Source organism: Cheilinus undulatus, linkage group 7 (assembly GCF_018320785.1).
Source record: "Cheilinus undulatus linkage group 7, ASM1832078v1, whole genome shotgun sequence".
Classification (NCBI taxonomy): domain Eukaryota; kingdom Metazoa; phylum Chordata; class Actinopteri; order Labriformes; family Labridae; genus Cheilinus; species Cheilinus undulatus.
Window position 1 is genome coordinate 15,818,013 of NC_054871.1, and position 25,617 is coordinate 15,843,629.

The 25,617-nt window shown below is 36.8% G+C and overlaps 1 protein-coding gene across 4 annotated transcripts in view; it reads right to left on the reverse strand.

Annotated features, from left to right (window-relative positions):
* Window positions 1-25,617, reverse strand: part of pde4ba (phosphodiesterase 4B, cAMP-specific a) — a 290,034-nt gene that overhangs the window by 122,491 nt on the left and 141,926 nt on the right. Inside the window, exon 1 of one of the 4 annotated variants that reach the window (XM_041790952.1) lies at window positions 23,517-23,626. The exons of 2 other annotated variants lie outside the window; for them this stretch is intronic. In XM_041790952.1, coding sequence (XP_041646886.1) covers window positions 23,517-23,587 — 71 coding nt within the window. In that variant the 5' untranslated portion in view covers window positions 23,588-23,626. Of the gene's footprint in view, window positions 1-5,671; window positions 6,039-23,516; window positions 23,627-25,617 lie in introns of those variants that run through there. One more of the 4 variants, XM_041790951.1, reaches the window with a different exon arrangement.

The following is a 25,617-nucleotide window of genomic DNA, read 5'->3' on the forward strand; positions in this document are numbered from 1 at the left end:
CGTCCTATTAATGGTTAAAAATCTCACAAAAGAAAGCAGGATTATTTACTGCACGCAAGAAAAGACATTACACAGGGTTAATAAAAATGCAAAGATTATACTTTTTCTCTTAAACCATAATTTGCAGACACACAAGGTTTTTTTTGTTCAGAAATGGTCAGCCTTTTTATCTTAATATTTCTTAGACGGATGAGCAGAATAATTTTTGTATTTCAGATGACAACAGGCTAAAGAATATGAATGTATTTGTTTGGTACTTTTGATTTAACAGCAAACGTCCCAATAACAGGAATGGGCAGCTTAAGTAACCAAGATTAATTCACCACATGAATTTTATTGTCAATGCCAAAGAGCCAAATTGTTAAAAATTCTCAATTTAAACACTGTTATTACTAATAAGTTAATTAAAGTAAGAATATGTTGCTTTCATGATCATTTATTATATGAACATTTATGTTTTCGAAAATAAGTGCAAATAAAAAAAAGTTGATTTAAGGGGAAACGCAGAAATAAATCAATTTCATGCGGCTTTCTGAACGCAGTGAGTGTGAAAGTTGCTTGTTTTTGAACTTGCATATTTTTTTTTACAAGTGCATTAATTGCACATTAATTATTTCAGAAAAAAGAAAGGACCAAATGAAAAAAATAATAAAATAAAATAAAATAAATACATAAATACATTAATTAATCAGCAGAGTCAAACATTACATGTCTACTGTAAACAGACTCTTGATACACCACTGAAGAAATAGTGAGCAGTTGAGTGTGATTGAGACAGATGCAAGTAAGTTTTCATCTGCATCTTTTTGGGACGGGGAAAAATGAGGATCTATGGTATTTTAAAAATTTAGAGCACTGCCTTGGCGATCCTATTTAAGTGGGATCTCCCATATCTTCAGACTACACTGCGTTCCACATTATTATGCAAACAACATTTTTCTCTGATTTTCTAAATATCAATGCAAATGACAGTCATAATATTTTTCAAGTCATCAACAGTTAGAGTATAATTCAAATGTGAACAAACTTCATAATGATAACTATTATTTTTAAAAAAATAAAAACCTCAAAATGCACTTTTCCACATGTTCCACCTTATTAAACAGGCCACAGGTTTCAGCAATATGAGAAAGAAAAAGGATCTCTCTGCTGCTGAAAAGTTTCAAATAGTGTAATGTCTTGGACAACGAGTGAAAACATTCGATATTTCAGGAAAAATTAAGCATGATCATCATACTGTGAAGAAATTTGTGGCTGATTCAGAGCACAGACGGGTTTGTTCAGATAAAGACATAGTGAGGAAGGTTTCTGATGGACAAATACATCAGATTAAAAGAGCAGATGCTAAAATTCCATTACAAAGCAGCAAACAAGTATTTGAAGCTGCTGGTGCCTCTGGAGTCCCACCAACCTCAAGGTGTAGGATCCTCCAGAGGCTTGTGGTCGTGCATAAACCTACTATTCAGCCACTCCTAAAAAGTGCTCACAAGCAGAAATGGTTGCAGTGGACCCAGAAATACATGAAGACTCATTTTCAAACAGTCTTGTTGACTGATGAGTGCCGTGCAACCCTGGATGGTCCAGATGGAGGAGCAGTGGATGGTGGGTGGATGGCCACCATGTCCCAATGAGGCTGGGACTTCAACAAGGAGGGGGCAGAGTCATGTTTGGGCCGGAATCATGAGGAGAGAGCTGGTAGGCCCCTTTAGGGTCCCTGAAGGTGTGAAAATGACCTTGGCAAAGTATATAGAGTTTCTGACTGACCACTTTCTTCCATGGTACAAAAATCGTGCCTTCTGTAGCAAAATGTTCTTCAAGCATGACAATGCTCCATCTCATGCTGCAAAGAATACCTCTGTGTCATTGGCTGCTATGGGCATAAAAGGAGAGAAACTCATGGTGTGGCCCCCATCCTCCCCTGACCTCAACCCTACTGAGAACCTCTGGAGCATCCTCAAACTAAAGATCTATGAGGGTGGGAGGCAGTTCACTTTTTCCTGCAAAAAAATTCTAGCAGAAACTCTCCAAAAACTCACAAGTTCAATGGATGCAAGAATAGTGAAGGTGATATCAAAGAAGGGCTCCTATGTTAACATGTAACTTGTCCTGTTAAGATGTTTTTGATTGAAATAGCTTTGATTTAAGTAAATATGACCCCTGATGCTGAAATTTCTACAAATGACCATTTTCAGTTCTTTACAACCTATAAAATGTTTTAAAAAGCTGTTGTGCTTGATAATGTGGAACAGTGCATTTTGAGGTTTTTATTTTTTTTTAAATAATTTGTGTCATTATGAAGTTTGTTCAAAAACATTTGAATTGTGCTCTAATGGCTGATTACTTGAGAAATATTCTGACTGTCATTTGCATTAATATTTAGGAAAATCAGAGAAAAATATCATTTGCATAATAATGTGAAACGCGGTGTACAGTCAAGAATCAAACCCAGACTTTTGACTTCATATCTAACTTGTAGGACTGCAAAGTTGGAGCGAATTAGCTCTAATTCCAAAAGAGTTTCCCTTTTCGTTCTCACAGCAAGAAAGTTGTGTTCCCTCTATCTTTAAAGCCATCAAAGGCAGTTTGACAGAGTTTGCACCATGACAGAACAAAATGCAAGCATCAGATGAGACTATACACCTGTGCCCACAATGCATTAGTAGTTCAATTTTCTGTTGCTTTTCTCTTTAAACATCTAGAAATTTAATATGAATACCAAATAGCGGAATTGTGCTTTGCATCAATAAGCTAACAAGCTCTGTTGAGTGAGAAAAGTGAAAAACAATGAAGAAATATTCCTGCAGAGCATTTTCAGTGCTTAAAATGTAAAAACTAGTGCTGCATGATTAATCTATATTTGCGACTGCAATTACATTGGCCAATATTAGGATTTGCAATTGCAAATACATTATAATTGCATATAAGGTATCACGAGTCAAGATGCTTGCTTATCAAGGAAAATGAAGAGGATGATGATAGTTTTGAAGTGTGTTTTTCTCAGCTCAAAACACAATTATTAGGTAGCATTAAAAATGATATTTATACAGTACTGCTTACTTAATATAAAAAAATCCTCTTTTAAAACTAAAGGCAATTCTACAAAATGCAATGATGGCACTTTAGTAAACTTAAAGGACTTTCTGCAGGCATTGTTGTAAACCTTTTCAGGTTAATACAAACATAATTGCAATTATATAAATGCATCGCCAGCAAATGCAATTGCAATAAATACAAAAAATATAAATGTGCAGCACTGGTTAAAAATTCATGCTGCATCACTTGTGGGCTGTTAGGACAATCTGATATGAAATAGTTAAGCTGATTTTGTGGCCAATGCTTGCTTAGGTCAAATACTGTTGGAACATGGTGTAAGCTATTATTTGGATCCAGAGAAATATACAGCAGCACATCATCAGCTTAAGGATGGAAATAAAACCTGTGAGCCCGAGGCTAATGTTGACCATTTTTTTCCCACTTGGACTTCTTTCTTAAAAGGCTTGAAAAACATCAACCCCAGTCAAGCTCTAAACATCATTTTTAAAGGACAACCTGGGCTTTAAGAGTATGTGCTGCAGTAAAGTTACCTGAATTTCAAAAAGTTATGAAGCTATAAAGACAAAAGAAAAAACTAAATGAAAATCAAAACTCTCAGTGAACAATAATGACTAAGATTTTTTTGCACAAACTTGTTCTCCCATTTGTAAGGGACCAAAAAGTGAAACATAACCATTCTGTGACTAATAGTCTTCAAAATGTTCAATATTTACAAAAAAGTCCTTGTGCTTCTTTTTACTGGTTCATTATTCAAAGCAGTTCCTGTCTGCAGTGACACAGAGGGCCACGTCACAGGCTCGCTTTCTCTCTCTTTCTCCATTTGGAGCTATTCAGGCTGTCTCCTGCATAAGTTAAGTGTAAAGACATGCGCAATTAAACGTGACGGTGGATGTCAGATGCCCACCAGCACTGATGGAAATCACTATGGCGTTAAGAAGGATTGAAAGTGAATTTAAAAAATGGATAGAAAGACGTTCAGTATCAGAGTTACTGGTGTGGATTTAATCTTTAAAGACCCTAGATGTGCATCCAAGTTCCAGGCTAGAAAGCTTCGTAAGAGCTACGAAGGCATGGATAGCATCATTAGAATTTCACAATGGAAGGCTAAAAGAGGAGAAAAAGGAGGTGGCTATTATTTATAGTTCACAGGTTATTTAACTTTTCACAACCTGTCTCTTCTTGTCGTATACAACAATGTTAGTCAGAGGGTTAAGTTCAAGTTCTTTGACCATGTAATCAAAAATATGTTTAACAAGAAAAAGCAAGAGACAAATATAACTTCCTGAGCAACACTAAAAGGTGACTCCGATTTTGTAAAATGTTTCAAAGTAATAAAACTCAATTGTTTTAGGCTTAAGATCATTTAACAGTTATGACGCCCTTGTGTTAGTTATGATTGGGACATGGTGTTAGTTATGATTTGTGCCCAGATAAATAGATATCAGTGTGTTATCAGCATAAGTATGAAAATTAAGTTTATGTACAACCCAAAAACATGTCTAAAAGAAAAACTAGAGGACAAAGGAAGCTTCCCTGGGCAATGCCAAAAGGTCACTGATGCTTGATGTCCAATACAGACAAAATTGTACAGTTTTTAAGTTACTGACTCTTGATGGTTAGGCAACACTTTTCTCTAAAGGCTCCTTTAACACTCTTGTATACTGGGAATCTTATTTCAGTGACAGCTCTGCCCATCCCTTAGATTGCTATATTTTGATCAAAAATTGAAGAAGTACTTGTGCTCATAAAAGGAATGTGACTCCTGTAAAAAGCATTAAAATCTAACCCCCTGAACCTTAAATGTGCAGTTCAATCTACATAAAACAATGGTACAGTGGAAAGGAGAAGAGGCAAGGAAACAAACAGCAGCTTGCACACAGAAAACTCACAAAAACAAACCTAAAACCCCTCATATATGTCCTGTACTCCCTGAACTCCCAGATGGAAACTACTGTTTGGAATATGTCAGCTCAGCCAGTATTGTCTTTGTATAGAGTCGCACACTGACGGTCCAAAACATGAACTAATATGGTCAGTCAGACAATTTGCTTGGCAACAAAGACAAATTTACCAGAATGGCTAAAGGCTGAGATGATCGGAGACACTTCAATGTCATGATTTTTTCCCCTTTTAAGCTATAACCTCAGGTCAACTTCAACTCACAGACATGACTATGAGTCGACTGCGGCTAAAAAAAGGAGTGAAAATAAACAAACCCATCTCAACACTTCCAGTCTTGTTTGCATACTGCTCTACTCTGTGAACACGGCACGCAACCTGCTCCAAACATCACTCTGAAAAAACAGCCTGAAAGCATACAACTCATTCTAGGAGGATTTTCTCATCCAAACATGTGAGGGGGTATATAACCACATTCCTGCTGAGGATTAGTATAGTGATGGGAAACACATGGTTGCTTAATGTATGGGAAATAGGAAGTAAGACTATACAAATATACAGCATACAGTAAAAGGAGGAGTTCAAGAGGCCATAAAAAAAGTTCTGAACTGTTCCTTTAAATGTGAGAGCTTTAAATGAACACCTAAAAACTGATGCAAGCTAAAATACAAGCTCTGTTCTGTTCACATGTGAGGCAGCATGACAAGTGTGTCCTGACCTGTGAGTGTGGCCATGGTTGGCGGCATGGAGTTTCCTGATGACTTCCTCACTGAAGTCAAAATGAACCCTTCCTCTGGCACAAGGTGAACGCCGGTACATTGCCCCAACACACGCTCTCACTCATGCGCACGCAAGCCGCCACATACCGTCACATACAATATCACGAACACACAATCAAATGAACTAGCACACACCCAAACACAACATTTCACACGCCTAAAATGAAAGTCACCAACACTTGTCATCTGACATCTGAGAAGTCAGCAGGACTGGTGATAACCGCACTGAAGCATGCATGCAAATACACCTCTCATGCACTTCCAAATTCACATTTACTACACAAACAAGCAGCCATCTGAATATTATGTCTACTATAAAATCAGCATCCTAGTTCTCCTTCTATAAATAGCAGCAGATCTGCAGTCAGACCTTCACATGTCCTATAAAAGCTCAAAAAGTCACTCAGCAGGTCATCCATCAGACATCCAATCCTCGGCACTTATAAAAGCAGCAGCCCAGGTATCCAAACACCTTTCTCCACACATTCAACCTCACGTCACACACAAAGCAGCAGAGTCCACACGTCACACCACGGAACTGCTGAAGCCCTGCTTCACACTCTGACACTCTCCACACACTCTGAGCGGACTCTTCTCTTCGTCACAGGCTATACTTCCTCCCCATGGGGTGTGTGTGTGAGTGTTACTATTGTATTTGTGTGTGTGTGATAACTATGTGTGTGTGGAGCTCTGTTCCCTTCAGAGTGGCCCAGCAGAGTAAGGAGAGGTATTTAAGTCCTGGACTGGAGTCACTGGAGTGGACTCATGATTCATCTGTCACTCAAAGACTGATTAGCTTCATTAACACAGTTTCTGTGGAGAATACACAGATGCATGCTGTTGTTTGTATAACCTCCATCATATGCAGACAGTGATGATCTTAGAGATTATGTTTTCCTTGAAACAGAAATTAAATCTGTGATATGGACCGGACCAATCGGTGTCATTTGAGGAGAATAAGGCGGTAGCTGTAGGAGGATTTGGTTGTAATGGAAGACAGTAGTAATGGCTGCTGCCAGTGTAGCGTTTAGTTGGATGTAGCTATAGTATAGTGTCAGTTTTAGTGGAACTGGACCACATTTCTTTGCTAAATAAAGAGCATGCAACTGCACTAAAAGCTTTTCAAAAGGGAAAAATATGTTTTCCCTCATCTCCTGACCTGCTCTAAATAAGTTTGAGATAAATGAGAACTGGTATAGAAGGACTGCTGCCAGTGTAGCGATTAGCTTGAATGTAGCCATAGTATAGCATTTCCTTATGAAATAGAAAAAGGAAATAACAGCACTGAACACTTTTTATGAGGGACAAAAAGATAATCAATCTTCTGCTGACCTGCTTCAGTATGAGTCTGTGACAGTACCGGCCAGTATACACAATGGCTGCTGCCAGCGTAACGTTTAGCTCTATTGTAGCTTAAATATAGCGGCAGTTCCAAGCTTAATCATATTCCTTCATTAAATAAAGATCAAAGAACAGCACTGAAAGCTTTTCATGATGGAAAAGATGTTTCACTCTTCTCCTGACCTGCTACAGCATGAGTTTGCCACAGTTATTGACTGGTATATATATATACCAGCATATATGCAAGGACTGCTGTGGTAAAGCAGCAATTTTATCAAAACCTGGCTACATTTTTACATGAAAACGTAAATAGCTATGCTGAAAGTTTTTCTTGGCTTCTGGATGTTCTTGCATTTCTCCCAACCAGCCTTGCCATGAGTTTTATCCACCAACAAGCTGCACTGTTCATAAACCATGGCAGTGCCTATCTTTTGAGCTTAGATTACAACTGACGCTGCATATGCTTCTACCTCCTTTGTCACTCTTTCTGGCTTGTAATGTACGTGACAGAGAATTTTTCCAATCACCTCTTGAAAGTTTTTTAAAAAGTCCTGCCCCTTCCTACAGCTTTGTGCAGGAGATTTCCCATATAGATGTAAAATGTATCCTGAATGAAATGAATGTCTCTGAATGCCTATCTGGTGTGTCAGGCGTGTTACCCAAACCCCACATTTCCCACACTTTTTTAAACCCTTTTTCTGTCAGGTCTAGGTTAACATTGAAGTCTGGGTGAGGCCATGTGTGAGTGCAGCAAGAAGTGTAAGAGAAAATTCTATTTTAGTGGGTGGTGGGGGGTGATGATGTTCATATCCTGCTACTGGTGACTGACGTGATCTCTGTGCACGTCATGAAGCTGCTATTTTGTTTCAGTTATTCTTTTCTGCTATATTATTGACACGTTAAATACGTCAAACTATGATTAGCATTGAAATCTTGTCTTTGCCTCAGACTGGGATGTTAGAGCCAACATTTGATAATTCTCTTTATATACCCATTCTCCAGAGAACTATGAAACTATGGTACTAGCCATTAAATGTCTAAATTTGAAGACATGTGGTAAAGTTTTATTGTCATCATTATTATTGCCAAAATTCAAGGCTTCAGAGGTTAAAGTTTGTAGTACTGATTACTTTTTATACTTAACCAAATACAAATAAAATTTTAATTAAATAATTAAAAAACATTCAAAAATTCAAATTTGAACCTTAAATATTATTTTATGCAGTTTTTGTTACACCTCTTTAAGAGTAAAATAGTGTTTTGATTCCTTCTCATTCTGGTAACCAGGTCCACCTTAACATTCAGTGTGAGTCCGTGAGGAAAGAGGGGACATCTGGCACCCTCACAGGGGGCCACAGTGCCATGATGACACCTTACAGTTCACTACGGTCCTCTACAGTACAGTAAGGCACACTGATACCAAAGCTGTGATATACATTAACACAGGCTTTACTAAAAGAATGGCAGTTCAATTAATACTACTTTGAGTTTAAATCCAGCATAGGATGTTTTTCCATGTCTGTCAGAGTGTCATTACAGTACTAGGAGGAAAAGTTAGCAATAGGAGTATGAGTAAGTCTCTCCTATTTCTCATAACTTCCTCTTACAAAAGCTCTGATTCTTCACAGTTAAACCTCCCTGACTGACAGCTGAATGAGTTTCAATCTAACGCCATCATAACAGGACAAGCAAGCTTTCCCGTCATTTATTTGGAACCGATTCAGAGAGATGACACATTGCACAAACATATTAAAAGGAGGAGGAGGCCAAAACTGAATCACTACTACGTTTCCCACAGTGCAGCGAGGCGCGCTGCTTCACAGAGCTCACAGAGAGGAGAGGCGGAAGATGTGGCCGCCACAGGGCTGAATGTGTGCAGAGGAACAATGGAGCCAGCATTCCTCCTTAATGTTCTCCGAGGAGTTTACATCAGATAAGCAGCTCCCACTTGTTCTATAGAGGCATTCTTCTATAGAAGAGCAGAGGTGACAGGAATCAATTCAAACATACAAACTTCAATGGCTTCAAGAATGCATGTTTCACCTACTTTAAAATGCATGATGGAATATTTACATTTATATGTGCAATAGGTATATCTTATGATAAAATTAGTACACATACAGTACATCCCAATCCCATATCCAAAAAAAAAGTTGAACCACTGTGTAAAATGAAAATAAAAACAGAAAAGTGGTCTGACAAGTCCACAACAGACCAGATTGTTTTCCATGCAAAGTTCAAAATCCAGGATCAGTGACGTTGTTTGGGTGTATTAGTGCCCATGATATGGGTAACATGCAAATCAGTGAAGGCAGCATTTATACTGAGTGGTACAGACAGGTTTGGGAACAACATACGCTTCAATCCAGACCAGTGGTGGGCAACTGATGGTCCAGGGGCCAAATCTGGCCCTCCTCCTCACTCAGTGTGGCCCTTGAGTCAATTTTAAACACCAATAAATCATAAACATAAAGAAATTGTGATAACATAAAAAACATGAAAATAGAAACATTTCTCTTATAATTTTTTGATAACTGGTATATATTTAGGTCTTTGGAAGAAACTTGAAGATATAATTGGCCGAAATATTACTAATATTACTAATATGATATTATTCTTTTTTTCTGTTATTGTTTCCTATTTAAAAAGAATGTTTTTTATGTTTATTATTTTAATAAAGCTTCTTTACCCACTTTGATAGTTTTACCTCTCCTTCATGTTTATATTTATTATAGTTTCCATCTTCTTTCATTTTTTGACTCCTCATCTTGATTTAATTTGCTGGGATCTTGTGTCGCTTGAGTTCTCATCATGTATTTCTCCATTTTTTTATTTATTTTTATTTTTTTACCAAGGTTATAATAGTTTTAGATTTTTCATTAGTACTTATTTGTATTTATCTTTTACTTTTTATTTTGAATTTCTGTTTATTTTTAAGTAGTTTTTACTGCTGGTTTGTTTGTTTATTTTGGTTTTAATTTTGAAAAAATGCTTTGCATTATTATCAAGATTGCCTCCCTTGGTGATATTATGTTAAAAAAAGGCTGTGAAAGTGGCCTCTGATGCCCCTGTGGTACTGAAAACATGACAAAGTACCCTTTCCTACACTGACCATGCTAGTTAAAATACTGAATACACCACATCACCAGTGATAACTACAAATTGTCAATAATAATTCCTCATTTGTTTTATATAGAGGTGTGGCAGGTATAATCATAACAATGTCCAATCTTCACCAGTTTCTAACTTTTTCACTAAAAATGTACAAAAACTGTTGCCCCGCTGCAGTGCCCTTGCCCCAAAAAAGTCTGAGTCCACCACTGTTCTCAGACCAAGCTTCATCCCAGTAAAAATGATAATAAAATTGAACTGGTACAGTTTCTTATAGGAGATAGAAGGGAAACAGTGAAGCAAACTGTGAAGAGGTAAAAAGAGACTGCTTGTGTTTATGAGGCCTGCTGCTGCTGTGTTTGAATGTTTCATCCTTTTAAAATAAAACAGAATCAAACAAATCAAGAAGCACAGAGGTAATGAACTAAACAAAACCTTGGCAACAAAACAAATACCTCTGTCGGTCTAATTATAGCACGCAGGGAGGAGTTTGTTACTCTGAAATCTGCTGCTGAAACCAAACTAACGACACCCGGTGAAACTATTCACCCACGGGCAGGGCAGCAGTACAAACTAGCTGTGAATGTAGGTATGAAGGCCGGAGAGCCTTGTTGACATCAGAGGGCTCTGTTTTCATCTCCAGAGAAGTAAAACTGGTATTTCAGGCCTGTGTCCACTAGATGGCAGTAAGAGCGCATGTCATTCAGTCTGAAGCTGCAGCAGCCGAGCTATGAAAGTCACATTTACACATCGAGGCGTGTGAGAAGAGCCTTGTCTCCTCTTATTCCCACTAGCAAGAGCCATTACACAGGATGTTAGCACGTTCCTTCAGGTGTTATTTCAGGATGGATAATGATGGCAAAGAGAGCTGCTTTGGGCAGCTCATACATGAGAATAACAAGAAGATTTAAGCCACAATGTTCTCTCTGTATCAGTAAAATATGATGGTAGGTGAGTTAATAGCAAGCTTTGGAAATAATATCTGTCTGTAAACTTATAATTACGATGCATGAATCATTTCTTAAAGCCTTATTCATGCATGTTTATGACAAAAGTTGCTCCATTTCTGACATTTAAATCAACTCTCTTCTCCTAAATTTAGTTCTGTGGTTTCATTTATGTCAAATATTTCAGAGCAAGCTATTGCAGAGCACTTCTACCTGTAGCTCTCACTGACTTTCCCACAGAAACAGAGAGCCATAATTAAACATCGATCAGGTGTCTCCCTGACAGCTTAAGAGCAGCCTGTCAAAGTGTGGCTGCTGTATCGTTCCCCTGGCTTTTCCCTCTGATTCAAATCAATACCACGCCGCAGGTGAGACCAAAAAAAAAAAAATAAAAGACAACTTTAAGAAAATGTCCTTTGTCTCGGTGCACGGAAAGGAAAGAGTGGAAACGGAGTCGGAGATGTATTTGACAGAAGCCGACAGGCTCAACATCACCTTTGACATGAGAGCTGTTTCTCCTTCAAACAATCAGATCAAATCTGAATCAAACTATGGGCAGGGTTTCTGAGAGCCATTTATATAGAAATACAGGAGAAAGAAAGTAGAGGCAGAGTTCAGAGGGGATGAGAGAAGGACGAGACGACAAGAGTGAAGCTGAGGGAGGAAATAAGATGATTTTAGGAACAAAGATTCATTGAAAAAATCACAGTCCTGCTCTGTCTTTACCAAACCCTCAGATGGTTGAAAAGAAACTGGAACACTCACAGAGTTTGTGTCCAAAAATAGCAGCAGACATATAAACAATAAAATTATATACATAAATATTTTCTTACAACTCCTTTTGCATGAATTTTAAACCCGATCAGACCTGATCATAAAGATCAAAAATGAATTAATTAATCAATACTGGTTAAAGTGCTAACCCCTGATGTTTGTGATTTAAAAACACACAAAAAAACCAAAATATTTTTCTTACACTTAATGTAAATTGGATTTCCTCAATAGGGATTTTCCCAGCCTTGAAGATGTCAGTAATAACCAGCAACTTTGATTTTTATGCATGATAACTTTTTAAAGTGTTAGATTTTATTTATTTGTTGGCTGTGGTCAAAAGAACACCATACATTCACAGTAATAAACATATTATTTATTACCAACCCCTCCCCCAGACGTTTACATGAAGTTTTAATCGAGATCAGGCCTGATCATAAATATTAAATATTGATTAATTTTAGGGAATTTAGCCTTTTAAACGGCAGTTTAAGTGCAAAACCAGGATGTTTGTAATGTTAAAAAGACACAGAAAAGTAGATATTTTGTAAAAAAAACAACAAAAAAACCCCCAAAAAAACGCAAATTGGATTTTTGTCATTTTTTTAGGGTTTAAGATTATTATAAATTCTTGGCTGCAGCCACTAATGGACACCATAAATAAAAGCAATAAAATACTACATATTATTATATTTTCCCATTGTTTGCAATGATCAAGATCAGACCTAATCATACATATCAAACTTTGATTATTTCATTTTTTAAGGAAGGTAACCCTTTCAATGCCTGTTTAAGTAAAAAAAAAAAAATGTATTGTTGCAAAAAACAAAAAAACAAACAAAAAAAAAAAACACAAAAAATGGAACATTTTTCTCCTACTATGTACAAATTACATTTCCTCCAAGGTGATTATCACATCCTTGAATGTGTAAATAATAATAGATAACTTTGATTTCTATGCATGAATATTTTGTGCCAACATCTTGAATGAACAACAGTATCGATATGGGAAACCAGGAAAAAAAAGCATGCAATTTTGTGACAAACAGGAAACACTGCAGTCTAAATGGAAAGCCTAATTTCATAAAATGCAAGTTTTTTTTTGTTTGTTTTTGTTTTTTTTTTTACTGTAATGACTAGAGGATCAAAAATTGTGGTTTTAATGGGTTTCAGTGGGACATTTTTGGTCATGAACACCCTGAGTGTACACAAAAAGTGTAGCTAATGTATGACTGACCCATCACAGGTAATGATTTTAGGATTTCAAAGTCCTTTGGAAAAACTGACATTCTAAAATGTATGTTGTTAGCAATAACACAGTCAAAATAATAAAAAAGCTGCACCCTCCATAGGTTAATCTATTCACATGCAGCCTTGCTTAGAATGGTGTTTAATTAAAAAACACAGCTCTAAAATTAGAAGTGCCACTACCATGGTACATCAGGACTCTATATTAGCATCCTTACTGCTGGAACCAGTGTCAAAAGATATCAAGTGAAAAACATTGCTGACATGTCCCCCCTCTTAATAACTCATGTTTGACGTCAGTATCTGCAGTTACACAGACAATATAACACTCAATATTCATTTAGAAGCAATGAAATTATCTGATAAGGATTCCAATTTAAACTGTTTACATGGAGCTACAAAAAGAACTGGATAGAAAATGCATTTGCACGCCCCAATGCATAGAATCAGAACACAACCATGAAGCTTCTTTACAAACAAAGATGTTTTTTGTTTGTTTACAGCCCTCTATGACAATTATAAATAACTGTATTAGCCATACTACAAATGACTTTCTCCATGAATTCCATCACACCTCCTCACCTCACCACAGACTGGAAGAACAGGCTCACAAAGATCAAATTTAGCACTTATTGAATGTTTCCTTTGAATGAATTATTTAAGATTTTTCCCACTCTAAGACTGATAAGAAATTCCTCAAATCAGTCATGAATGCTTTGGAAGTTTACACCTGCCTATTAAATAGAAAGAACCAGAACAACTAACTGATGGTTATATGGCTCTGCCAAGAAACACCAGCGAACACTGAAAGTGCACAGGAGAAAGGACTGTGGTGATTTTTGTGGTTGTGAGAATCATAGAAAACTTTTTTTTTTTTTGTTGACATAAGTGCATTTTTTTTTTTACATGGCAGAGCTGATTTAGTGTTTGGATGTTTAGAAGTCCTCACTGCATTCTTGATGGGCTCAAAAGATTTAAGGTCACAGTGACCTTGAACCTTAAAAATCTATAAGTTTGGGGAGCAGGTGGCCTAGTGGTTAAAGGCACTCCCCATGTACGCGTGCGGCCCGGGTTCGAATCCAGCCTGAGGCCCCTTACCACATGTCTCTCCCCCACTCTTGACCCTATTTCCGACTCTATCCACTGTCCTCCTCTATCTAATAAATGAAAAAAAATAAAAAAATAAAAATAAAACAAATCTACAAGTTTATCCTGGAGTCAAAGTGGACAAATATGCAAAGTTTACCCTTCAGAAACCTTAGCTTTAGTTTGGAATGCAATTTTCTTTAAAATTGTTAGAACTGTCCAAAACATTTTTAAAATTGCCTCAAAATTTCAAGAACATTGCCAAAATTTTCAGTGAAATTTCTTAAACATCTGTTTTACTTCTTATAAAACAACCCCTAGATTTCCGCAAAAATTCTTCAATTTTTTCTGTAAAATTTTATTTTCAAAAAATTGCAGATTTAAGTAGAATTTATTACAAAAATTCCATGATAAATCCAAACATTTTAAGCAATTTCTAAAAATCTCAAAGCAAATTCCCAAAAAGTTACAAAATTCCATGGAAAATGATGGATAATTTCCAAACAAATTTCCCTAACATCCAAACAAATTTCCTGAAATTTCCATAAACTTGAGCAAATCTTAGAGGAAATCCCTACCAAAATAAATTCCCCAAATTTCCATGAAAGCACCAAAACCCCCCCCCCCCCCCCCACACACACACACACACACACACACACAGGAAAGCAAACTCTCCACTATTTGCAAACATATCCACAAGCCCTGAAAACTCAAAGCAGATGTCCAAAAATGTCAAAGCAAATTCAATCACAAATTTCCAATCAAACTCTCAATGTTTAAAAATTACTCCCTTCCTTTAAATATCAATGAAAAATGAGGAAACTTGAAATTTCTTCAAGTTCCTAATGAATAAATAATACATGTATAAATACATGCATCCCTGGAATTTCTAACCTTGCAAAGCAGATGGATACGCCCGTTTCCGTGTGTCTCACTGGCAAATCCATCTTGCAAAGCTCCCATCTGAACCATTTGGGCCCGGTTAGAAAGTGACAGGACCAATCAGCGACGAGGGGCAATAGTTTCAGAGTCGTGACGTAAACAAGCAGCAGCGAGAGCTGGTGCAGTTATGGAGGAAGAGCTTAGCGTGGATGCTGCTAAAGCGCCAGTTTTATCAGAACTTGACGGCATTTCTTTGTTAAAAGAAGAACAAAGAACAGCAGTGAGTTGTTTTCTTTTCAAAAATGACAAAAGTCGAGTACTTACATGTCTATAGTCGCCATGTGTTGTGTTATTCCTCAGTACCTACGCAGCCCGATAGCGGCTACATCACGTGTTTTGTTGCTCTGATTGGCCCATAGAGATGTGATAGACAGAATGTTCACCCAATCACACATCAAGTTTTTTTCAAATCCTCTGCCTTTTCTCAAACGTTTCCTATTGAAGCTTTCCAAGATGGATGTGTGAAACAAATCCGTCTGGCGTGTCAGGTTACAGAATTTCAATATAGTTATCTAAAAATTTCAAAGAAAATCCTTTACAAAAACTCAAATCAAACTCTCCAAAATAACAAACATATCCCAAAAATTTTGGGAAAAACATTCATCAACATTCATAGCAGATTACCATACTACGTAGCTTATGCAGCTTACATGGCTAAATATAGAACTAACAAAGCTACGTTAGACAAGTGGTTAACGTAGCTTCATTATTAACTTTGCTAAAGCTAAAGCAAACAATGCTACATTAGCTACATTAGATTATGCAACATCTGCAAAAGCAAGACATACTGTATTTTAGAAGTAGATATGTGAATGTTGGCTCACTCTAGCCTCGTCAGCTTTGGCTGAAGCTTACATTGCTACATTGGCTTACGTGGTTACATTAACTACATAGCTACTGATGCTATGATAGCTTTAGCTAAAGTTAATGAAGCTTAAGCAAGGATATATCCCATGTACTGTAATGGGTTTTTAAAACAGTCTTTCTGGCAAGTCAGGTTACATCAAGGTAACTTTGGAGAAAATATCGGAGTAAAATTGTAGTTAACCTTAACTCACACATAATTGAGGGTTAATAAAGGAAACAGAGCTGCTCTTGTCTGTTGCTCTGCCTTCTTTGTTCTTAGTCGTGTACAGAAACGTGCAGAAACTTCATTTTAGGACTAGATTGGCAGATATGTTCTAGAGACAGCACCAACACAACAGATTAGCAAACTAAGCATCAGTCTAGTCTAGGGACCACTGCTCCCTCTTTGTATAAAGGTATTCATATAACCGTCATCTAATTATAAAGTGTCCTCCACGGAAACAAGCGTGACTTCATGAGAGACTCTTAGCAGTGGAAGGAAATAAAGACGATCTTCAGTGACTCTCATGGAGTGTTGGACAATGATGGTGAAAAAATTGACCCTGATGTGTTCAAAGAGCAGGAGTATCTTTGTCACTGCCAAGGTTAACTCTTTCACTGCTCCTTGGATTACTGTCTGGATTTATCTCTGTTTCTTTTTCACTTAAGCGTCACAGGTGAGGCCATTATTGAGTTGCCACGGAAACAGCGAGCTGCACAAAGGCCCACAGAGACGCGTAGAGACCTTGGAGGTCTGACTTTAGCATGAGCATCACTGCTAACGCTTCATTCATCCCAGCTACGCACTTGACATAAGCAGGTATGAAAACTGAGAAAGATGAGGTCGATATAAGATAATAGGCCTTTACTAAACAGCTGCCGCGTTCAATACTAAATTCAAACAGTGAATGTCAGATCAATGGATGCCTTACTGGTTTTACGACAGCACAGCCAATCCTCTATCCCCCCTCCTTCGCGCTCTCTCTCTGTATAAATCTAATTCCTCCCATTGAAAAAGAGGGCACTGCAGTCAGCCCCCCTGTGATTCACCTAATCCCCTGATCTCAGAGCAGCGCTGCTCTGAGCGCCAGCACCGTAATGTTTCTGACGTCAGCAGCTCTCATGCTGTGATAACCAAGGGGCAGCCTCCCAAAATATGTGAGAATTTTACAGAAGAGCGTAACACCACTGCCAAATGTGTGTGGGCACAGAGAGACGAGGGCTCACAAACACAGATATACTACACAACAGTCATGCATCTCTACAGCCAATGTTTACCCTGCTGATAATGCCAGCGATGCATCACCTAAAGTCTGGCCTTTTGTACAAAAGTTAGGTAATGTGTTTAGGTGGTCTGGACAAACACTACATGGACAAAATGTCTTGGTATGCTGAAGCCTTAAGATTGGCCTTCACTGGAATTAAAGGGCCTAGCCCAAACCCTGAAAAACAGCCACACACCATTATCCCTCCTCCACCAATCTTCACAGTTTACACCCCTCCATCTGACGCTTGGCATTGGATTTAGTGATGTGAGGCTTGCATGCAGCTGTTCAGCCATGGAAACCCAGCAGAGGAGTGTTGGTGACTTTTCCGCATCATGCCCCTTAGCAGTCACTGACCTCGACATGTGATTTTGCTTGATCTTCTGCTTCATGGCTTAGGTGCTGTTGTTCCAAAATGCTTCCACTTTCTAATATTATCACTTATTTGACTGTAGAATATCCAGCAAGGATGAAATTTCCCAAACTGTTTTATAGCAAAGGTGACACCCATCACAGTACCACACTTGAAGTCACTGAGCTCTTCAGAACGACCCATTTTATACTACAAATGTTTGCAAATGGAGACTGCATGGCTAGTGCTTGATTTCAGACGCCTGTGGCAACAGGTCTGATTGAAACCCCTGTAAGCAATAATTAACAGGTGTGGCCAAATACTTTTGTCCACACAGTGTACGCTGTTCCTATATTTGTTTGGTGCACATGTCTAATTTGTGTAACTTGTGCATGCATTGATCTTATAACCTTATTTGAAATGCTTTTGTGCTGCAAAGCACCCTGAATTACTGTCATGTCTCTTTAACCTATCAATATTGGTTTGTGAAAATACTGAACTACAAAAATCCCTTGAATCAAATGTGCAAAACCAAAGGTACCACAAAATGCACATGATGCTTCAAAAGCAAAGAAGTAATTTCTGTAGGAAATACATAGTCCTTGTCCAGGTGTCAATATTTGATGTTATTGGATTATATAGAACCACCATTGAAGCATATTGACTTTACATGATTAACATTTGTGTATTTTACTGTATATGTATGTTGTACATCAAAACACTAAATTTGTACATTTTTTTTTAAGTTTGAAAAATAGATTTACGTGAAGGGTGCTACTGCTGTGCAAGGCACTCTGAGTAGTGATGTCAGATGATTGCATTGCTCTTCTTTCACATTGTCTCCAATAAACTGTCATCCTTTTAGTCTAAATTTTAACTAAAGAGCAGTTTGAGTGGAAAGAACAAGAAGCTACTGTGAAATAGACCCAAAAGTAGTTGTTTCCTTACTGAAGATGGAGGAAGAACGATGCAACAATTTCACATCACTGCCCTAGAGAACAATGCATAACAATGGTAGCCTGCATGTGAAAAAAAAGTAGATATCACAAAATTAGAATGTAACATTTTGTAATGCACTTTTTTTTTAACTTTATAAGATAGAACAAATATCTCAGCACATTTCCTGTTGTTAGTGCTAAGAATTGTTACTTCAGACTTGTTTTAAGTCTTCCTAAAACTTACATGTAGCCACTTTGATCTGTCATTTTTTAAGTTGAATAATGTTCAAAATCTGTTAAATACTAATGTTAACCAGTTAAAACTAGGGCTGCCATTATTAAGCATTCCTTGCCATGTGATTAACTGGTGCATTTTTTCAGCACATGCTTTTTTGACCCTTTAACATCTCACTACTTTAATTGCTGCAGAGTCTGTTTGTCTGTGTGTCTGTCTCGATTTGCACACCACACTGTTGCTCCAGTTGTCTTCATACTTCTCAGAAGACTTCTAGGGTGTACTGGTTCAAAACTGGTGCCATAAAAAAACATAAATATGTACAGATTTTCTATAAAAACCCAAAATGTTGCTCAGACTTATCATTCAAGGACAACTTGGAAGTCAGATACCTGCGCTGGGAATGACGTCAGGCCCAAGTTGGATGTGTTTCATTTGCTTTAAGCTCATAAGTGGAAGTGACTGAGCAGGAAAACAACTGGGCTTTGTTAAAACAAGCCCACAAGGAAACTTCAAAGATACACCTGCTCCAGTAAACTTTTTTTAAAGCACTTCTCTGTGCACATATTAACAAAGATAATATAGGAGATGTGTCACATGCTGTTAGTAAGTAAACTGCACTATGAAAAATTACAAGGTTCTACAATTAAACTTTGAAAATAAGTCAAAATGCGCAGCTTTAATGCTCCCCTTATTGTGTAGTTAGCCTTTCACTGCACATATGCACCAGTGTGCATAGACGCTGAGCCATTATGCAGTTATCTGGGGGAAACACCCTTTTCCATGCAAACTGGCCATATAGCATTAAGCATATAATGACGAGGACAGCAATAGTGTGGCATAAATAGAATAAAGATAAGTCTGCTGTCTGTGAGAGCTGATGAAAGTGCGCTGAAAGTTTATTAAGCACAAACTTTTCAGAGATCAGGAAACAATTTCACCTCTGTATGAATTAAAAATAAATGATAATAAAAGATGCTTCTTAATTTCATATTTCACCTTACAAACCTCACAGACAGCTCAGTGGACAAGTCAAAAGTTAACTGCAACTTGTTTTTGTTGTAACCTAAGTTTCTTAAAAAAAACAAAAAAAAAAGCAGGCATTAAAACAGGAAGGCAACTGGCCCTTATTTTAAACAGTACAAAAATCCTTAATAAAACAAAAACAGTTCTAAATGGAAATAGCAGAATTTCAAATCAAAGTTGTGTTTAATACAGCATATTACTTTTGCTTCTGAGTTATACATCTGTATAGCTAATCACACTTAAAAAAAACATAATTTATCATATTTCTGTGATATTTAGGTAATGTTATGGCTTTGCAGTGGCGTCTGGATGTGATAATTGCCTGCCTCAGTGTTTGTTTGCACATGTAGCACATGTTCCTGCTCTGTCAAAATAAAATAACATTCACAAGAGCATGCCTCACTTCCTCAGAGGTCAAACTCAATTATTTAGCATGACTGTGCTCACACTGTGAGGAAAGCCGAACACAGACTTCAGGTCTGTAGTTCAGAGACCAAACAAACATTAGATTATAGCCGTCTACCATCTGGGACTGTGTGTAGACTGATGAATGGTGCTGTTTGTTTTTAGAATATTATTTTTCCAGCAACTCACGTACATGTGTGAGCGTGTGTTAGTGTGGCAGAGTGGACACTGAAAGCTTAGAACATGCTGGGTAATGTTTAAAGGTTACCAGAACAGGGATTCAGGTAACAAGGCCAACATGTGCCAAGTTTTATGAACATGAAAGTTTTTGTTGTTACCAGGTTCATCTCAGGATACAGGATCAAGAGTGTAGGAGTTTGTAAAGTGGTTCAAAACAATGATTCACTTCAAGGTCAAAAATCAAGGGCAGTAGATGAGGTAATGCTCACCAAGTGACTCTGAACAGGCAGTTCTGCACTTCAGCAGTTCAGAACATGCATGAGAGGTTCTTTATCGAAGCAGAACATGAACTAAGCCTTAATATGTGTTTTTCAGCAAACATACAAAAGTCAGGCTGCATAAATGCATGTGTGTGGAACGGGGATTAGCTTCTCATCAGTGAGTTTGCAGCCTTTCTAATGCAACTAATCCTGCTTTAGAGGAGGTTTAGGTTAATTATTGAAAATATGTTCATTCTGCATGATGAGCTTTTACACAACTGCAGAAAATTAGATCAAGTGCTGCTGGAATCCCCTCAGAGGAAATGTATTTGCTGTCAACGAAGCCCTACGATCACATTTCACTTAGACAACCCAGGAAGCAGAAACCCACTTACAGCTGAGCGTACCCTCGCTTAGATTATTTCTAACAAACAGAGCAAACTTGCAGTCTTAATTTAAACTGTCCTTTAGGCAATGTAAGCCCCATTTTAGAGAAGACAAGCTGTTTTTAAAATATACTGATGATACCATGGTTTAAAAGTGCTGATAGAAATTAAGTGGTAAAGACAGGGGAAAAAAGAAAGATGATATTACAAACCTCAACGTTTTTAATACTTAAAAGTCTGAAATATTATCACGTGTTTCAAGCAGAGAACTACACGGAGCAGAACCTCAAGGCTTTCTCTACAAAGCACCGAGCCTAATGAGAATGACACACTGTGTCCTCAAACAGTGACTGTCCTCTCATGCAAATGCAAACACATGCACAAATACACCACAACACTAATGGGCTTAACTATTTCCTAGAAATAACATTTTATTTCAAACAAAAGTAGGTGTTTAAGTAAAACTAAAACAATCGTGGTTACAGTTATTTATCAGACAAGTCAATCACTTTATTTATGTTCTGTACATTTCTAAATCTGAATATATTCATACTTTGGACAAAAGGAGTTAAATGTCCAATGACAGTATAATCATCTATTCTACGTAAACAGTGAAAATTCTGTCGTCTTTCTGCAAAGCACTCTGATAACTTTTATTTAAAATGTGCTATGCAAAAAAATCTATTGGATTGGCAGTGGCTGGTCATATAAATCGTATATAAAACTACACAATTCTCAACAGTTTAAATGACTGTATCTGTAGAATATGTGCCATGGAGGAAGAAAACACATTTTTCTAGCTCAAAACAGTCTTTATACTTTTTTTTGTTGATAATTGCATATGCTGAATTTCAAAAAAAATGTATACAGTAAAAAAATCAGTCCATTTGACCACTTGAAAAAAGCAAGTGATTCTATGAATCCCCCATGCAGGGGGAATCATTAGTTACATTAAAAAGAAAATGTACCAAAATCTGATTGCATAGTATTGAATTGCATGGCACTGCATTACATCACATTAGATTGCATCGTACAGTGTCATCTTGTATCATATCCTATTGTATTGAAATGTATCATATCTTATCGTATCATATTGTATTGTACCCTACTGTATCATAACATAATGTATCAAATTTTATCATATTATATGTAATATACTGTATTGTATTTTAAAGTATCAAATTTTCTTGTATTATATAACGTATTGTTTAATATCATATACTATTCTTTTGTTGAACATCATGTTCATCATATTGTATTGTTTCAAATTGTATTGTAAGGTATTGTGTAAACTTGTATCATATCATATTGTATTGTCTTGTTGTGCATGGTATCATATCATACTGCGTGGTACCAGTGTTAATTTCACTGACTAAAACTCTGACTAAAAACGTTCGTTGACAGCCTTTTTCTCAATGACAAAAACTAGACTAAGACCAGCCAAAGATAGATCAGTGATGACTAAAACTGACTCAAAGTAAGTCTAGTTTTTCATCAAGATGACCAAAACTAGATTAAAATGTAATTTAGTTTTCGTCGGACATTCAAAATTTGGGATATTTCTCCACTGTGGGTAAATCTGTCAAAAACAATGCATCTGTATCTTTTCTGCCTCTCAACAGTAGAAAGCAGGGACCCCAGGTTTGGCACACTGCCTTGATTTGGGTCCAGATTTAGGCAAGAGAATAAATGTATGGACTAAAAGTAAAATATGAGGACTTTTTATGAAATAAAACTAGACTAAAATGTTTTTGAGTTCTCATCGACTAAAACTAGACTAAATCTATAAAGGGTAGAAATGACTCAAGACTAAGACTGAGACTAAAATTAAAAATAGCTTTCAAAATAAAGACTTTTTGGTATCACATCAAATAATACAGCATTGTATTGTATCATATCATATCACATAATATCGTGTATTGTATTTTAATGTATCATATCGTATTGTATTGAATCACATTGTATCATATCCTATCATGTTCTATCCTATCATATCATATTGGATCAGATCGTATTGTATCAATTTGTATCATGTCTTCTATAATGTATTCTATCGTTATGTATATCTTTTGTATTGTATCTATTATATAAAATTGAATTGCATCATATGGTCTTGTACTGTTTTGTCTTGTATCGTATTTTTCTTCACAAAACTTGTTTTGCTTGTAAAAGTTATCCACAGATTTCACATTTGAATTTTTGTCTCTTATGTCAAATCAGGTAGCAGCAAAATAAACTAATATTTACATATCCATCATTCTGAATGCCACCTTTCAACTTCAGCACATTTCATAAATACAAAACTTAATTCAGAGTGAAAACTGCTTATGAATATGATTCTGACAGTGATGAAATTTCAAGCAAACATACTTTACAAAGTCTAGTAACCCAACCACAGCTACACAGTGGGACTCTTTACATATCACCACATAAATCTGCACGTACCAAATCCAAGAATGACGACGCAGGCAGAAAGGACTGATGGACACTTCTAGACCTGATGAAGTCGCTGTCATTGTCCCAGTTATTCCACTTTGATCAAAAATAAAATTTTCAGTTTGTTTGTTGTTCTCTGCAAGTCTCAACTCAATAACTTACTTGATTTGATTCATAGATGACGGCAGGGATTATTGAACCAATCTTATTGAGAGGCAGGGGCGACACATCATTGAATCCGAATGTGGATGGTCCCGGGACAGTTTCAGAAATTCACAAGGATAACCTCAGCTCTTGGTTTCAATAAAGAAGAAGACGGTTGATCAGGCTGGCCAAAGAAAATCGTCCTCCATATTTATAAAGGCTGTGCAGTTGAACCTCTAATTTTAGAAGTAGTCCACACTCTTTCATTCAGGTAGGAGCAGGATTTGGAAAGCAGGACCAAAAGGTTGAGGTTCTTCAAAAGTGAAGAAACCCGGACAAAAATTCCACATATGACCCGAGCCGGTGTTTACCCCAGAACGTCTTTCATGCCGGTGTCCCTCTGAGCGTCCACAGCCATGTTGCACGTCCCTGCCAGCCTCAGTCATGCTGAAATTGATGCTGGTCCTCTTTCTGGTCTCTGCCTCAGTTCAGTGCTGCTGGACCACGTACAGGTCACATTTCATGGATGATCTTTGATCCCCCAACCCTGTGTTAACAAACTGTACAGTACATTTGCACAGGGCAGGAAGCAACTGAAACAACAAGGATATTTTTTTCCAAATTTATCCAGTTTATTCTTTTTAATATCAAGTCTCAAATAATGGTAGAGGAGTAGCTCACTTCCTCCAAATTTAGTTTTGCTACTCTGGTAAACTACATCCAGCTTTTTTGCCTACTAAGAATTCAAGTCAATCCAAGATAAAATATCATAGAATGTTTTTTCCCTTCCAGATGAGAGTGTAAAGCCTGAATGCTTTGACAAGCTGCTGGACAACATGTCTTATTGGTTTCTGTGAGAGAGCAAGAAAGCATCATCAATTTTTAATGGATTCAACTGCACTGATCCCAGCTGAATGTACTATAACTAAGACAATTCTCAATCATCGAGATAATCTTTATCATTCTCCAGAGGATAAAATCAGCCGGTGCTGTCATGAAAAACAAATACTGACCAAAAAAGAATGGAGGGGAACAGAACAAGACTGATTATCAAACGAATAAGATAAGAGATGTAATCTAGTATACCAAGGAACCAGTGTTTAATTTTGGTAGCTATTTTTAATTTTAGTCTCAGCCTTTAATCTTTAAATGATCTGCATTTTAGTTTTAGTCACATTTTAAGTCATTTCTATCCTTTAAGTTTTAGTCTAGTTTTAGTCGACGAAAACTCAAAACATTTTAGTCAGATTTTCTATTCTATCTATTTTGACAGATTTACCCACAGTGGAGAAATATCTTGGATTTTGAATGTCCAACAAAAACTAAATTACATTTTAGTCTAGTTTTAGTCATTTTGATGAAAACTAAACTTAGTTTATGTCAATTTCAGTCATCAAAGATCTATTTTTGTAAGTCTTAGTCTAGTTTTAGACTAGACTAAGACAATTACACTGGGTGCATTTTAAGTGGCGATGAAATATCTAAACAAGCATACTGTATATGGAATAGAGTGCAGCTTTTATATCATATAGTATGTTGTAGAGTTCTTCTATATCACAGGAAGTATGGACTGACATGGAATTGTGGGTGAAATAATGATGCAAGTGCTAGTACAGTATAATATGATTTGGGTTATCAAGATAAACTACATAAATATGGATAAACTCAGATCCATAGTTAGTGCATTATATTTAAAAAAAAATCCTGAGTGATGACATGCTCATTGTCCCTCTCAGCACACTTTAGGATAAGCCATGTCAGCATCTAATATAATATAATATAATATAATATAATATAATATAATATAATATCATATCATATACCAGTGCAATATTGCTTTCATACAACAGTGACACAGCAAAATCATTGTGTCCAGAAGACACTACATCCAGGTTTCCAAAAAAAAAAAAAAAAACACAGAACAGTTTTCCATTTTGCTCCAGTCCATTTTCAATGACCTTTGGCC